The sequence below is a fragment of the Trichophyton rubrum genome, assembly GCF_000151425.1.
Source record: "Trichophyton rubrum CBS 118892 genomic scaffold supercont2.1, whole genome shotgun sequence".
Taxonomy (NCBI): Eukaryota; Fungi; Ascomycota; class Eurotiomycetes; order Onygenales; family Arthrodermataceae; genus Trichophyton; species Trichophyton rubrum.
The window spans coordinates 3,224,229-3,240,429 of record NW_003456428.1 but is presented as its reverse complement, the minus strand read 5'-3'; the positions used below and the strand labels follow the sequence as shown (position 1 = coordinate 3,240,429).

At 46.6% G+C, this 16,201-nt stretch overlaps 8 protein-coding genes across 8 annotated transcripts; 4 read left to right on the top strand and 4 right to left on the bottom strand.

The window, feature by feature from the left end:
• Positions 1-272: 272 nt before the first annotated feature.
• Positions 273-2,093, bottom strand: TERG_01221 (uncharacterized protein; the record flags this gene model as incomplete). The annotated part of the gene is made up of 1 exon (XM_003239191.1): positions 273-2,093. One exon carries the CDS (start codon positions 2,091-2,093, stop codon positions 273-275), a length of 1,821 nt encoding a protein of 606 aa, XP_003239239.1.
• A 732-nt stretch (positions 2,094-2,825) lies between these two features.
• Positions 2,826-3,673, top strand: TERG_01220 (dolichyldiphosphatase; the record flags this gene model as incomplete). Its single annotated transcript, XM_003239190.2, has 3 exons — positions 2,826-2,879; positions 2,948-3,137; positions 3,204-3,673. The coding sequence occupies 3 exons, from the start codon at positions 2,826-2,828 to the stop codon at positions 3,671-3,673; spliced, it is 714 nt and encodes a 237-aa protein (XP_003239238.1).
• A 79-nt stretch (positions 3,674-3,752) lies between these two features.
• Positions 3,753-4,820, bottom strand: TERG_01219 (uncharacterized protein; the record flags this gene model as incomplete). Its single annotated transcript, XM_003239189.1, has 1 exon — positions 3,753-4,820. The coding sequence occupies one exon, from the start codon at positions 4,818-4,820 to the stop codon at positions 3,753-3,755; it is 1,068 nt and encodes a 355-aa protein (XP_003239237.1).
• Positions 4,821-5,745: 925 nt separating this feature from the next.
• TERG_01218 (uncharacterized protein) lies at positions 5,746-6,297 on the top strand (the record flags this gene model as incomplete). The annotated part of the gene is made up of 1 exon (XM_047747729.1): positions 5,746-6,297. One exon carries the CDS (start codon positions 5,746-5,748, stop codon positions 6,295-6,297), a length of 552 nt encoding a protein of 183 aa, XP_047603693.1.
• Positions 6,298-6,372: 75 nt separating this feature from the next.
• Positions 6,373-6,799, bottom strand: TERG_01217 (uncharacterized protein; the record flags this gene model as incomplete). The annotated part of the gene is made up of 2 exons (XM_003239187.1): positions 6,373-6,584; positions 6,673-6,799. 2 exons carry the CDS (start codon positions 6,797-6,799, stop codon positions 6,373-6,375), a joined length of 339 nt encoding a protein of 112 aa, XP_003239235.1.
• An 862-nt stretch (positions 6,800-7,661) lies between these two features.
• TERG_01216 (uncharacterized protein) lies at positions 7,662-8,401 on the top strand (the record flags this gene model as incomplete). Its single annotated transcript, XM_003239186.1, has 2 exons — positions 7,662-7,868; positions 8,036-8,401. 2 exons carry the CDS (start codon positions 7,662-7,664, stop codon positions 8,399-8,401), a joined length of 573 nt encoding a protein of 190 aa, XP_003239234.1.
• A 1,264-nt stretch (positions 8,402-9,665) lies between these two features.
• On the bottom strand, positions 9,666-11,975 carry TERG_01215 (uncharacterized protein; the record flags this gene model as incomplete). Its single annotated transcript, XM_047747728.1, has 5 exons — positions 9,666-9,843; positions 9,904-11,228; positions 11,285-11,455; positions 11,524-11,834; positions 11,906-11,975. The coding sequence occupies 5 exons, from the start codon at positions 11,973-11,975 to the stop codon at positions 9,666-9,668; spliced, it is 2,055 nt and encodes a 684-aa protein (XP_047603692.1).
• Positions 11,976-12,341: 366 nt separating this feature from the next.
• Positions 12,342-16,193, top strand: TERG_11693 (uncharacterized protein; the record flags this gene model as incomplete). The annotated part of the gene is made up of 2 exons (XM_047750765.1): positions 12,342-16,141; positions 16,165-16,193. Exons 1-2 carry the CDS (start codon positions 12,946-12,948, stop codon positions 16,191-16,193), a joined length of 3,225 nt encoding a protein of 1,074 aa, XP_047605365.1. The 5' UTR covers positions 12,342-12,945.
• Positions 16,194-16,201: the final 8 nt, after the last annotated feature.

The following is a 16,201-nucleotide window of genomic DNA, read 5'->3' as shown; positions in this document are numbered from 1 at the left end:
AAAATACGGACAATTTGCAAAAGGCTCAAAATACAGGGTACGGGTGTTCTCAATGTCGATCCTAGGCCGTATGCTCAATGGTGTGGGATATTCATATTTAATGACGCCCTACCAAGAATGGCCAACATTTCTGATTTAGGTTGATTCAGGAGATAGTGGATAAACTGCTAGCAGGACTTTTTTTTTTTTTTTTTTCTTTTCCCCGTGAATTATTCAAACCTGCCAGAGGAAACAAATATGTATCCGTCACTGGCAGGATATGGGAGTAAAGGTCAAAAATCATCGTCCATTTCGTCACTGTCCCATTGGTCTTCCTGGTCATGCTGAACAAGATATAAAAATCGCTGCAACCCTCGCAGCTGCTCCGGAGGTACCTGTTCGTTATTTTCAGCTCCATGTTGGTTATTGTTGTTATTGGCACCTCGCCGTGGTTGTGCACGGCGTCGATTTGCATCGCCCCCACGCAACCCCAGCCTTGCTGGACCAGCTTCTTCTGCAAGTGGTGGTAGTCTGCGATTTCGGGGTCCAACTCTTGGAGGTACTGGTGCTGGTGGTGGGACAGCTAGTGGGTGCGCAGTATCATCTTCATCGTCACTCATCTCAATCTCTCCATTCACAATGTCCGGGTCTTCGATATGGAGAGGAGCTCCTACTCCGTCTCCACCCTCCAGCTCCCAGAGTCTCATATAGCAAGACGTCTTTTCAGTGTTGAAATGCGCGTACGGATTGTTTGCAAAGAGCCAGCTGGAGCACAGATAGCAGAAGTGGGTGTTGCACTGGAAGCATATCATATGGTTGCACCCCATAGACTTTTGACATCTTGCAGCACAGGTGGGGCATCTGGAGGTATATATGTCTAGGTAATCCTCGGATGCCTTTTCCTCCGCAGATAATTCTTTCTCCCTTCGAGGGAAACAAATGCTCGTCGGCCCATGCCAGCCTTTCCTGCAAACACTGCAAAATGCATAAGCGCAATCTTCACAGACAGCCAACCGTTCCGACATTGGTGGTAATTGCTCCTGTGCACCTAGCGGATCAAATGGAGCTGCATTATCTTCTTCCTCGTCTGAAGATTCTTCGTCGTTAATCAAGTCTACCGGTTTTGGATGCTTTTTTGAACGCGCGGCACCCTGGCACCACTGACGGGGGCAATAAATAGTCGTCTTATCTGACTCCAGTTTCTTCTTCCTCTTGAGCCGCGCATAGCGTTGTACGGTCTCGAGTGGAAGGGGTATTTGTATCAGCTCTCCAGGACGCAGAGTCAGGTCATGTTTTTTCCGTGGACCAGGCTGGCCATCATCAACTTTCTCCTTCCCACATCCAGGAGAAAGACATTTCACATTGTCAACATCACCATCCCTGATACATGAGTTATAAAAGTCCTGTAAACACTGGACACAAAATACATGAAGGCAACGCTGCATCCTATGGCATACCTTGCCCTTCTTTGGTTCAAGACACACTCCACATTCAAAGGTCTCTTGTTCAAACTCTTCTTTCCGAGCTTTATTTTCGAAGTCGAGCAAGCTTATCTTCAAGTTTTGTGGAAAGATGACCACATCCTTTGAGTCATTGTCTATACCCAGACCTTCTTCTGCCGCAACTTGGAGGTGGTCGATGTACGAGAACACGACCAGATTATTCCCTAATTCTTCCCAAAGCCTCCTTCCATCTTCGATTAATTTGTTGATATTCGAAATGGGAAGCCAGTTCAGGTCTGTCGATATCGAGAATGCGGGAGGTTTCTCGGCTGGATATCCTTCGGGGAGCTCGATTCCCAGGTTAAGAGAAGGCAGATGTGCGAGGTTATAAACTTCGTTATCTACATCCTCTTCAGCTTCTTGTGTTTCTTTTAAGCCACTTTCTCCCATTTCGACATCGCTGGGCTCAGCTGACGGAGGAGGCGAAGGAAGGCATGCGATGCTGGCCTCGGTGCTGGACTTCCGGAATATCACCTTTATGGGGTTCACTGGTATTATTGGGATAGTAAGGGATGCTTTAAATGGCGTAGAAGGGTCCACGACGATCTCGGGATAAATAGCCGCTATCGACTGAAGCTCCTGGCTTCTCTCGTCCTCGATGTCCTCGTCCATCGGCCCGGGTTGATAAACTTGACGTTCGTGTAGTTATATTATAACTACGAGTCAGAATATGAGTACAAGAGATGCAGTACCGAGACAGGTAACCCGGTCTGGCTTTCTGGCTGCAGCTGGAATGTACTGAATAACGCCCGATAAGAGCCTCAAAAGGGACTTTGGGCCTTAATTTTTTTGCCCCTCCGAAACTGGTGGGCTGTAGAGAGAAATCTCTGCTCGAATCTTGCAAAAAATAGTACGAAGAGACGGCTGCTGTATCTGCTGCGAGACGGGAAGGGAGTGATTGAACCAAATGGCACTTCTTCACTGCTGTTTCTGAGTATCTTGCTCGACTGTCTGATACTCTTGGGTTGCTGGATGACTGCTAAACTATTTGGCTCACCGAGGACCGCCTTGTCCTGTGCTTATCGATAAGCAGAAGCCAAAAAAGAAAACCCTGAACTTTGTTAGTCAAGCCGCGGCATCCTCTTAACTAGTGACTTTCACTCCGCCTGCTTTACTTGCCTGTCCTGCATACAATACAACTTGTACCAGGAGTGAATTCCAGGTGAAGAAGCCAGTGATCTATCTGTCTGCTGTCCAGGTAGCTGAGGACACACTTTATTCCTTCACTATGAAATATCTAGGTCATTAACTTGTTATTTAGCATATTGTTTCTGTCTGGTTGTTAAAGCCTGTTGTCTCCTCCGCCTATCTCTATGGTCACTCAAGGAATATCTTGGCCTAAGGATGGTTAAAGATTATGTCCCTGTGGCATCTCTGTCACTAACTCATGTAAACTATGTAAGTGGGATTACTATCTGTTCCTGAAAGCATCAAGACTTGCGCTGTACACTAATTCTTAAGAATAGAACCCCGAGGACCCTATCTCGTATATCTGCGCCTTTCTTGCTCTTGTCCCACAGGCCCTAATAATCTCCTATGTATCGCTATGCTGGGCTACACGCGAAGTGGAAATCATCTTCATGCTTGCTGGCCAGCTTTCTTGCGAAGTCCTAAATTTCGGATTGAAGAGATTGATTAAACAAGAAAGACCGAACCGTATTATCACCCTCCCCAACCGACATACGGTCAACGTTAATACACCGCTATACTAATTCAAGTTAGAGATGAATGGAAAGGGATATGGGATGCCTTCATCTCATGCCCAATTCATGGGATATTTCGCTGTTTTCTTCACCCTTTTCCTGCTTGTCCGACACACTCCCTCCGCATCCATTCGGTCCGGTTACCTTAGCATGCTCGAACGTGTCGGTCTAGCCTTACTAGCATGTGCGGGAGCTCTAGCCGTTGCTCTGAGCCGTATATATTTAAACTACCATACTCCGCAACAAGTGATGACTGGAGCTGCTATCGGAGTCGCTTATGGATTGGCTTGGTTTGGAATTGGAAGCTTCTTGCGGGAGAGCGGCTGGCTAGGGTGGGCCTTGGATCTGCAACCCGTCAGATACATTAGAATTCGGGACCTTCTTCCCCGGGAAGACCTGGCCGAGGGTGGCTGGCAACGTTGGGAAAGTATACGACAGCAATCCAAGCACCCCGCGAAACAACAGAGCAAAACATCCCATGTGGAATGATAGCGCTGCCAGAATGATACTTTAAAGATATAGATAGATAGATATATATTGGGCGTAGGAACCAAATGTCATACACCAACTACTCTTTAATAGCGATATGACCAGTACCTACAAGGTCTGCCTCTTTATTGAGAGCGTCGATCTCTGCTTGGACATACGGGATGCCGTCTTTCGCTCTTTCTTGCGAGGTTATGATTTCAATCTGACCAGGATAGTAGATCCTGTCCACCCCCTGCATTTTCTCGCAGGTAACAACCCGCTTATAGAGATAGTCCATTCTATCCTTGAACTCATCCAAGCTCAAAAACAAGTCAGGTTTCAGGGCCATTATAAAGTGTCCCACACCAGCCGGTTTTGATGGATCATACGGGCCAGTGACATGTCCAGCGAATGAAGAGCCAGAAAGCACGCCAGAGAAGACGTCCATCATGATAGAGAGAGCAGAGCCCTTGGGACCACCTATAGGCAACATGACTCCTCGAAGAGCCGCGGCGGGATCGGTAGTATGAGAGCCGTTTGCGTCCAAAGCCCAGCCTTCAGGTATAGCCTCCCCCCTACGATGAGCCTTGTATATCTTTCCCCTAGCAGCAACAGAAAATGCTAAGTCTAGGATGAAAGGAGGCGAGTTGGGGCCAGATGGTGCTCCACACGCGATTGGAGATGCGCCCATAAGCCTCTCCTTTCCTCCCCAAACCGGTAAAGCGGGCGAGGAATTGGTGAAAATGAGGCTCATCATGTTTGCATCAACGGCTTGTCTGACGAAAGAAGCTGACATGCCAAAATGGTTTGAATTATGCACTGAGACCATGCCGATGCCGAACTCCTTGGCCATCTCGATAGCGTGGTCCATGGCCATGGTGGCAGATATGAAGCCGAATGCATTGTGTCCGTCAACACGGGCGACTACGGGAGTAACCTGAGTCAGAGAAGGAGATGCTTTGGGATCTAGGACGCCCTGACGAATGCGTTCCATGTACGATGGGATGCGATTTATGCCATGGGTATCAACCCCGCGGAGGTCTGCGTCCACTAGGCATTTGGCAACAATAGAGGCGTTTGCTGACGGTACACCGTTCTTCTCGAGCACTCTTTGGACAAAGTCTTCAGCATCTGGCGCCGCAACCCTCTTCTTTTCTTGGTCTGCCATGGTGATTGACAACGGCGTGCCTGTTGATGGCGGAGAAATAACTAAGATTTATTACTTGAGTACGGAGGTACTGAGTAGCACCGGAGAAAGAGCATGCGACAACAACAGCAGCATAAATCATGCAATTAGGCTTGCAGCAGCTTCGACTCTTATAGACACCTACATTTACTCACTGGCTCTGATACCCTTGTGTCTCTCGGACTTTTGGCCGCTCCCAACGTTCCACTACTAGTGAGTTACCTTTCGCCTCATTTACCCTCCCGGAGTTCTTATTCCTTCGTTGGATGTCAACAAACCTTACGTTCGTTTGGGTTGCGGCTATTTCGGCCGGGTTAAGATTATATAAGCCCTTTTTTTCGGTGACTGTGATTACTAAGCAGTAATTAGGAATAATAATTTACCGGAAGTTTATGACTAAGCGTATATTTTAAAATGGAGGCAGTTGATTGGCTATATGGGAACGAGAAAAGACGAGTCGAGGAAAGCAGAGAAGAGGCAGAAAGCTGCTGCCATAGTCGCATATCGCAATCTTACCAGCATTTCAGACCAATTGTCAGGTTAACATTCCTGGCTTACACATTTCCACGCTTATTTTCAGCTAAGAACCCGGCAACATGTTCAGCAGCATTCTGCGCAGGCTACAGGGCGGGAACCTGGAGGTTTTCAAGGTAAGCGATAGAGCACATCCGTTGTGCTATGTTGGATCATATTCAGCTGTTCTGGTAGACTGTATTATCATATCTTAGACTAATGGGGTATTTGCTCTAGTTCGGTCTCTATATTGGCTTCCCCATAGGATGGATGTACTACTTTGGCACGAACCTGGAAGAACGCTTCAGTGTCCCCGACTTCTGGCCGACCACTGCACACTCCCATAAAATACCTGCAGACAAAGGCGAGATAGACAAGGAACTAGCCCGGATGAATGAGCAGAGAGCAAAGCGATTGCTTGAAAAGCAGAGAATCCAAAAGGAATTTGAAAATATTGCAGCAACCTCGAATTCGACAACGGAATAATGGTGCGTGTGCATCCATGTATGGAGAAGGAAGTGTTGTTTATACATTGTATCATACACCTATTGTACATTTGCGGGCGTTTGGAAGGTTTTATGGAGTTACACTGGGTGAAGGAGCTATTTCGAGCTCGGGTTCAAACGACTTATGTCGACGGCATAAAACTTGCGCGAAACACAAGTTGTGCATAATCTCATCTCAAACACCACCAAGTTATATCTGTGAATTTGGAATAGGACAAATTCAGGAGCCTAGGGGATGGAGCTGGAAAAAGGGTGCCATACAGCAATCAATAATATACTATATACAAGAATCACGGCATTATACCACATGTTCGCCCAAAAAGCGCCGGATATCCGCTAACAGTAACTCACAACAAACGGCTGCTGTCGAGAAGCTCAACGCCGTCAAAAAGAACATAACTTGGAAAGAGAGTCCAGAAAGGAGAATTAGGCACACGTAAGTGCAATTAAAAGGTATAACGTAAACAAGTAGAAGTAATCCATGGGCTCATATAAGTCGCTAAATCCAGTATCACTCATAATTCCTTCAATGCTTCAGCTGTTGTGGCGGCGGCAGTTGCGGTAGCGGTAGAGAGTTTCATGTTAGCAGCGTGTAGCGCAATCTGGTCAGCGACGGGCTGCCCAGCCCAATAATAGTTGATATGTCGGTATAGAGAAAGGACATGGTCAGGCAGGTATATGTAGGCGGCAGTGATGAGCATGGAAATGAAAAGGATAAGGATGGTATCTAGACAGTGGATTGTTAGCCGTCTGACAACCCAAGGAGGGAGGTACCGAAAGATGATTAAGGTATACCATGGTCAGACTGTACTTACTGAAAACTACTTTCTCTATAGGGGTCAACATGTATAGTGAGAATGTCACTTCATACTGGTAATTCTTCAGTCGGAGCCACCGGAAGAAAGACATGAAAACCCCTGGAGATGCCGTTCCTTGTGACATGGTGGACTTGGTTGGCTTGACAAGCGCCGCGTTCTTGGGACAGCTTTTTGGTTCGTGATATCTGTTTGGTCCAATGAAACGAATAACTCCGTCGCATAGAATAGAAATGAAGGACTTGATTGCTTAAATTGCGCATTTGCTGTGATTGTTGTTGTCGCGAGAACTTTTGGAGGTAAAAAAAGTTGCGGCAAGATCCTTGCTGAGTCAGCAAATCTAGCTTATCACTTCGATTAACCTCCAAGTCGAAGCCAACAACAACAACAAACAACATATCACCCGCGGCGTGGCGCTGCCTGCCATACTGTTTTGACTCCCTTGACACTATACAACATATCTTACAACGCCCCAAGAAATTGATAGTCGTCCTGAATACATTATATCAAACCAATACCACTATGTTAGAGCTTATGTTTTCTCTTCATCTAGATAACTTAGCACTATCTAGAAGATCAAACTGCGTAAGCCGACTATGTGCTCCATTTTACCTGCCAGGATGTAGCTATACCAAAAATTTGTGACTACTCTGTACTATATAAATGTTTCTCTGCTCTATGAACGAGTATAGAAAGGGGTTGATGACGTAAGCATCCGTCTCTGTTCAATTTATCAGTCACGTCTATGTAGGCATAAAATTAGCCAATAAAGAGTCGTTAATAGGAAAGCTAAATGCAGTCAAGTGATTTATTGGTTTGCTGGAGGAACGTGGAGCCTAATTAACCAATAATAATTATGCGTAGTCACAATTTCAAAGTTTAATATTTTGGTCTTGCTGGGAACGACTAACTACCGCCTCAGACTCGGTGGAATTAAACCATAACTATCAAACAACATCTATCCATCACCGCGGTTGATAGCCAGCATCATGTTCAAAATATACCCACAAACTCCATTTCGACATATATCCAAACGAACGGCTCAATGGCGATTAATCCAATATCCTGGCCATGTGCGTTTCTTTCAGGCCTCGCCCCTATCATTAGCGAAGCAGATGCCTCCACGCCCAACAATAGACGACTCTGAAATAACTGGAACCTATCTCAAAGGATCAGGCCCAGGAGGCCAAAAAATTGTCAGTAAATCACTCACTCCACGATCGTTAGTTGTCCTTCACAAACTAGATGTTTCACCGATTGGGATGATCAGGTGCATATATGATTAGCAAGACGGCTCTGTAATAAAAGATATACAATCAATAACTGAAATATATGGTAAAAATATTTACTTACTATGTCCCAGAACAAAACAAGTTCGGCCGTACAACTTATTCACATACCAACAAACACGGTTGTGAAATGTCAAGCAACACGTTCCCAATCACAGAACCGGAAAATTGCGAAAAGGATACTGGCTGAGAAGATAGAATTGCTTGAGAAAGGAGAACAGAGTCGAGCAGCTATTTTGAATAACGTGAAGAAGAAGAGGAAGGCGAGTAAGATGAAGAAAAGTAAGAGGAAATATCGGGCTTTGGAGGAGGAGAAGAGAAAGAAAAGGGCGGAAGCTGGATTGGAGGGGAAGGGAGAGATTTGTGAGGGCGAAGCAGATAGTATAGAGGAAGTTGAGGAAGCAGGTAAAGTCAATGGAAAGGGTAGCGAAGAGAAATAATTTGGGTTCATAGCGAGTGTTCAACTAGTTGTTATATATCTTGGGAATTAGATGTGTTATTGACTTGGGCTCGGTCTGGATATGATTTTGTCTTTTGAACTACCTGGATTCTTCTACATCGTCGTCACCGTCATCAGTATCATCATCTGTGAACATATAAGGGAATAAACATTCATCCTTATTTTGAAATCAAACTCTGGTATCTCAGGCAAGAAATTGGCCGTCTAAAATTCAAATCATGAAAGATCCCTAATCTATGCGAGAAGTTTGGCCAAACCTGGTAAGATCTGAGGATCTAACCTCTCTTGAGCGAAGTTCTGAATCTTTCCATTATTCTTGCTGTTCTGCTCCTTCAGGTAAGTAGCAACCCACTGGCCGACTTGCGGGCCAGTCTCTGGCCAAGGGTCTCTAGGTGGCATCTTAATGGTTGTTAGCTGGGTGAATCCAACTCCAAATGCCATGTCTTCAACATCATGCTCGGTTACAATGTCGTCGCCAGTGGTAGGCAGGATCGGTTGGTCGAGAAGATATAGTAGGGCCTCGCATGTGAAACCCCATCCCTTCTTGTACCGAGAGGCGAAAGCTTCAGAGTGTGCAAGAGTTTTGGCAAATGAAATAATTGCAATTTTGCGATCAAGAGGGCGAGCAAGCTTCCTCGATTCCGGAAGGATTATGCTAAGGTAAATGGGGGTGAAGACACTGGAGAAATGTTAGGAATTTACGTAGTCACTAATGATGAAAGGTAGGGAGAATCAAACCCGTTTTGAATATTTTCGGTGCATTGAATGAAGAAATCTGCTCCGTACCCATTCTCTAGGTGAGCTGAGAGGAAGTGGTAGAATCGAACAAAACGGAGTGAGAAATTTTCAGTCTTCGAGTTCTGAAGTCGGGTAAGGATGATCTGAAGGATTGTAGGGAAGTAGCTTTGTAGCATAGCCCTAAAATGATATGTAAGTCGGATGTTGAAACAGGGTTTCAAGGGTAGTTTATGGACGGAACTTACGAGGGGAATGTCGAAATCACAGTTTCCAAAAGATCAAAGCCATAGCTTTCGTTAATTTTGGATGAAACCAGCTTTTGGAAGATCCCTAATATGGGCTCAATTTGGTTGTTTTTGCTCAATATATCCGCCCCACGTCGAACGATAGCTTGCAGCAGGCGAACTAGTGCAGGAACATTTCCTTTCTGTTCCCACATAACGGGTGCAAGAATGGGGGCAATCATATCCTTGAAGTAGTCTGGAAATGAGCCAGTGGGGTCTACTTCAAGTAACGCAGCAAGCAGCTGGAATATATATGGCATAAATTCTGCAGGATGTTATTATCAGAAGCATATGGATAAAAAATCGGGGTAACTTTCCTGACACATCATTCCTCAAGAGAGTAAAGAACGGAGTATACAAGGCCTGACCAAGCTTATCTGGTTGGGAAGGCCCAGTAAATCTAACAAAGAGGTGAGCAATTTACCGCGCAATTAATTAATTATGATGCATTATATCATACCTTATGAGCGCGCCCAGAGCCTCAAAGTGGTAGTAGTAAAAACGTGGGTTGCTTGGGTTGGAACTAATAATCTCAGTAATCCGGATGAGATGATTGAGAATGGACTCTGTCTGGGGAACAGCAGCATCCTTGATTACCACAAGAACTCGCATGATGCACTTCATGATAAACTCATTCTCCTGAACTTTAGGCGCGGATGACTCTTTCTGAACTAGCTGGAAGAGATGCTCTAGAAGCTGTCCGGCCAAGGGAGTAATATCACTTGCTGGCACGATTTGAGCACCAGAAGCATCGGTAAGGACGAAGACTCTCTCAACAGCAATTGCGGCATAGGTGTATACCACGTAGTCTGAGGATGCGAGATGCTTCACTAATAGAGGCATAATCTCCCGCCACTGATCCTTGGTGATGATGCTTCTAAATGAGTAGAGGTACTTGATGGCATCCACCTTCAAGATTGGCTGCACACCAGTCTCGGCAACTAGATCGGAAGCGATATTCTTTTGGAAAAACTCGGTGATGTTGACATGGGAGTTGATAGTGGTGACGCCGTGACTTGCGGTTGCAACGCCTTTAGCGGCAATGGAGGAATACAGGTAAACTGCGGTATCTTTAGACTTCCAATTGTCAGATGGAGACTTGGCATAATCAGCCAAGTAGTGCTCGACGTATCTTAGTACCACTGTGGTGACTAAATCCTCGAAATTCTGGAGAAGCTGTCGGAGGAAATCGGTGGCAGCTCGTCGTCTTGTATCACTGTCAGAGCCCTCAAGATCTCTTCGGATAAATTCGATGGGTTCATCCTCAAACATTTCCACATCAGACTCTCGAAGCGTGATGTTAGGTAAGATGACCTTCTCGGTGACCTGACCTAGGGTTCCTTCGTTCTGGAATGCCGCTGCGTGCTCCGAAATCTTTGCAATAGATGTCAAAAACTGCAGCGCTTTGCTAACCAAGATATCATACTTTGTCTCCTGGCCAATTGTGGTAAGCAGATTCCATGAGCTGCCAATGAACTGTTCAACAAGCGAGCCGAAAACATCAAGGTACTTTTGAACATAGAGGGTGAGAGCTTCAAAGGTTCCTGCTTTGACAAATTCCAGTACACCAGACTCCGAATCATCATCTGTGTGTAATAGCTTGTTGTCGTACATCAAGTATTTTAGGAACAGTGTCGCAATTGCTCCTAGATTCTCTTCGAACATGGGAGGCAAGTCATGGGATGAAAGGTCATAGAACAGCTTGATCATGAGGTTGAGCTGGGTAAACCCGAGGGTGAGGTTCTCCTTGTTGTCCTTATTCTTCTCAATGTATGCATCAAGAGACTACGATGTATTAGTGCAACGGCAATGACAGTTTAAAGTTTTAAAGCAACTCTTACCTCGAATAAAGCCAAGTATGGTAGTCCGAATTTCCCAAGGACATGGTTGATCTCTCTATAGAGGTCATCAGAGCGGAACAGGGGCCGCCATCTCTTGAAGATGGAATGGGCTACTTGCAAGACACCGATGTTGGTCTTGATATTCTCCGGTGACAGTCGAGATACAAGGTCCTGAGGCGAAAGGTTAAATTAGCTATCAACGCTTCCATATGTATATCGTATAGGAAGGGAAGACAAACATCGACCAGTGTGTCCCATCTCTCCCAGAAGTCACTGTCTGCAATGACACTGACTGCTTCTCCTAGCTGAGATTGTATGCCTGTGGGCACAGATATCATCAAGCTTATCAGCTCCTGCTTGATGGTGACGACATCGTTCTCCGGTAGCTTGTACTGGCCCTCTTCGTCGGTCCAATTCCTCTTTATAAAGTTCTTGAAGCAAAGTGCACTGGCAAGACGGGTGTTGTATGCAAAGGTCTCGGATGCTGTGATATGCAGAAGTTGGAGAGAAAACCCAGGCTTAGCTTCCTCTTGCTTCAAGGCAGCCTCGGCTAGAGAATGTAACCACACATCAGCTTCTTCATCCTCGTAATATACAGGGCTGATCAAGGAGCTAACCTACCCTGTTTGTGCTGTCGAGGATCCAAACTGGCCTCCAGAAGCTGCGCAATTGGAGCTAGATTGCTAGCCATGGCGGGGGTAGATCTGATCTATAAAAGATAACGGAACAAGGGAAAAGCGACAGGGTACTCTCGTCTGAGGCAGATGAGTGCGAGTACTTTCCAGCTGACCAGACAACCTGACGCCCCTTGCTATGTTGCTGTAGACTGGAGAGAAAGAACGTGTGGTTCAAAGCTGGGACGTAGATCTTGATATCCTTCTTTCTTCGTCTTTCTTTTCGATCAAAACAAAAAACATCAAGAGGGGATGCTTATGTCATATATTAGTCACTTGATTAGTCATTCATTAATCAGACGGCCCGGAATAATAAATATCCGTCCTCCCCCGGATTCGCCACGAAAAAAAAAGAGGCCGTCGAAAGTTTCAACTCTTTTTCTTTTCTTTCGTCGACTTCGTTGCTTTTTTCTCTGCTTATGACCTGATATTTTTTTTGCCTGTTTCCTCTATTCTTAGCTTAACGGTGACTGTTTTGCTGCTTTGATAGCTCCTATAAAGCTGCTTGTTTGAATAGGTGAGCAAAACTAAACCACCCCGCAATTCCCTTCCTTTGGGCTGGCTATCTTTGTCTTGCTATCAAGTAGCGCGCTTGGCGTGGACTTTGGTAGTTCAAAACGCCATTTTGATAGGCATGACCACTGTCTTGTTAATAAGCTGCTGACCAGGTCACAGTGCTAGAAGACATCATCGCCGGCTGCAGATTGATCCTGCTCCCCTGTCCGATATAAATATATAACAGCCTAATGTCCAAAGACCTTACAATGTTGGCGTGGATATAGGAAACCTGGCCTTTTATCCTTAGCTAACAAGCTGGACAAACCCAAAAATTCACAATATCAATACCAACAAGAGACAGGATAGAAGGAGAGAAAGGGATACAAGCGACGCTCTACGACTAAGCCTACGACTAAGCCTAGCAGTGAACAAGCTATCCTGTCACTGTCCTGGCCATCAGGACCTTGACTCATTCGCCCGTCAGGGCGGATGTCTTCCGACGATGTCCCCCAAGCGCCACAAAACAAACCGTCTACCTCATCCTTCGCCGACGTCTTCAAGACCCTCGCGGTAGGCCGTCCCAAGTCGCAGTCACCGGTTTTACATGCGCAGAACGCGGGAGGCGCGTTGTCACCCGACATGGAAGGCAGACGTGGCAGCCGAGTGACGTTCGGATTCGAGGCCCTTCATCGAGGCAGCGTGGCTGCGGGTGCGTCCGATGCATCGAACACGCCGAGTTTCGATACGATCCTTCATAATCTAGCGGCGGACCAGCCTCTCCAGAGTGCTGCTGACGAGGCCGAGAAGGCGGTGCGCTATCTACACGGGTTCAGTGGTGACCAGGTTGTCACCCTCTGGGAGCAGGCTGCCTATCTCATCGATCACCCAAGTTCATCGGAAGCACGTACCTCAGGCGGCATTCTGCTGGAAAATGTCTCTGCCCGCCAGGATCTGTCACTAGCCGGCCGCAAGTCCCTCTTTCGCTCTATCTCTCAGCCCTCACATCCGGATGTCATTGCTCGTCGAGTGAAGGCGCTTATCTCCCTCTCAGATTACGGGAGGAAGTTTGATTTCACCGATGAGCCCATTCTACAAATAATTGCTGCATGGATTGTACCACTTTACGAACAAACCGCTGCTATACGATCGAAGATTAAGCGGTCCAGAGGACAGAGACCCAGCGGTGCTACTCTCGATGAGGCTATCTTGGGCGAATTGTTTCAACATATTGTCGATGTCGTTACTCTACAACGCCACCCCCCTGGGCCGGAGGTCATCGAACTCGTTCTCGACCAGATATTCACTGTTTGCAGAAAGACAAGTGCTGCCGTGGATATTAAAAATTCCCTAGTTGTCTTCGATGCCATCATCGCCACTTGTGGTGTCCCTGATGAAAGCTTCATTCCTTTACTCGAAGTCTTGTGCAGCATTCACGCTTCGGTCAAGTCGTTAGCAGGCCCAACATCAAGAGCCGTCCGAAGTCTTGCCAAGTCTAGCAAACAGTCAGATATGATACAGAATCTTCACACGTTTCTAATGGAGACTACCGAACGGCCTGACAGGAACCTGAACGTCACACGCGGTGCTGTTGACATTTTCCGTGATTTACTGGTTGCATATGGTCAAGATGGGATGCCTACGATTGACTTTGAGCCCCTCATCGCCTCTCTGCACCAAGCTTCGCTTCGAAAGGACGGCCGTATTGATACAGACATCCTAGAAGTCTGTCTTAACGCGTTACAGGGTGAATTTTCACAGGTCGCCCTCCAACATGACTGGTCAGAGTTTGTTAATGTCATGCTGGCTTGCTCAGATCGAGCCATCGACAATATCACCGCCCCTACCTCTCCCACTTCAAACTTCTCTCCCGCCCCCCTCCCAGCGGCATCTACCCCTCCCTCTAAAGCCTCCTTGGCAGATGACATACGCTCCAACATAATCGCCAATCTTACCCGCATTTCAGCTTCTCTGGAAGCCCTTTGGCCGAATTTGAGCAAGTCTCAAAAGCTCGAAGCATGGCGTTTGTTGGCTGACACCCATAAGCACCTTACCCATTCTCAGGCAGAACTGGCTATACGTCTATTGGGAACCGAAAGACTGTGCCATCCATCTGCTTCAGATGGTTGGATCACTTACTCCTGGAAATTGGTGCAAGATTACATTTTGGACCGGGAAAAGGCCCCCGAAACTCGCATACTTGCTTTGGCAACTTTCAGAGATGCATATTTCAGTGAAAATGCTCCGGGATTATATCTCAAGGAGGGTCTTGTAAGTGCCCTTACCAAGGATTTTACCGAAGAAGATTCGTACCTGTTTCTTCAGGAATTGGTAGCTTTTCTGGTGGACGGGACTGCCAGCTCAGACGAAGATACACTCAACCTCATTGTCGATACCCTAAGCCAGCCCATGAATGCGGATGAAAATACAGACGACATGTCCCCTTCCGGGACCAAGCCGGTTCCGCACTATGTTTTGGCCTCGGACACGCTTGCACCGTCTCTTAGTGACGCGACGACTTGGGGACTCATCCGCATCTTCCTAAAAGGGCTGGAGACCAAATCTCAAGTCGTCCTGAAAGTATACCAGAAATTAATAGACATTGCGTTGTCGACGAGCCGGCCTTCTGATTCCCGTCTCTCAGCCCTCCGACTACTTTTCCGGCTTCGATGCGATACCTCCGGCGTTGTGCACATTGCATCTTTCATAGACAATGGCCACTTGACTGCGAGCATGCTGCGCACTGCTGAATCAACTAAATCGACCGCAAGTGAAGAGTCATCTACAGAGCGCTCAAAAGATAACGATACATCATCCACTCCTAATAGCAGATCATCTCTCAAAGACCATTCCGTAACTCCGATAGGAGGCCATAGCCATCGTGTTATCTCTCGACGTCCATCGCGATGGGTTGCGCCAATATGGGCATTTGATGACCAGAGCAAGCTACCTGACATGACGGTTCTCAAGCTAGGAAGCAATGTTTACGCATTTAAAGCACAAGGCAAGGAAGGAGAACAAAAGGGTGAAGAGCAAAAAGGCGAAGAGCAAAAAGGCCAAGAGCAAAAGGACCAAGAGCAAAAAAGTGACGAGCCAAACAACAATGATAAACATAATGCCACCATCGTATTGAAAGTTAACCTCTGGGCTGAGGCCATTATTGCTCTTCTCCAGCGCGAGAAAGACTGGGATATCTACAGCTATGTTTCTGCTCACGTCAGTGCTCAACTTGCTAATCGGGACTTTTTCCGTGCAGCGATTCCCCAAATTACGCTGCTTCGAAGTGTTTTGTGCGAGCAGATTAAAAATGAGAGCTTCCCTGAACCACTTGGATGGACAGGAGTGAAAAAGAAGGATATTGCTATCTGCCTACTGGAAGCTCTGACAATGCTTATCAGCTTCCATGCGCACTTTGCAAAGGGCGAGCAGGACGAGCTCGTTCGCTCGTTTATGTACGGAATTGGATCATGGGAGGGTACGTCTCGTGGATGTATTCATGCGCTGAGCGTGTGTTGTCACGAAATCCCCTTGTCGGTAACAAAGTCATTAAACGCTATCCTTGACAAGATGTCTAAGGTCATTACCCGATCCCACATTGCGGTTCATATCCTTGAATTCCTCGCTCTACTTGCCCGTTTGCCCGAAGTTTACGTCAATCTCCGTGATGAAGAGATCCGGACTGTATTTGGTATCTGCATTCGTTACCTCCAGACCTCGAGAGAACAACGATACAAGAATAGTGAGGCTG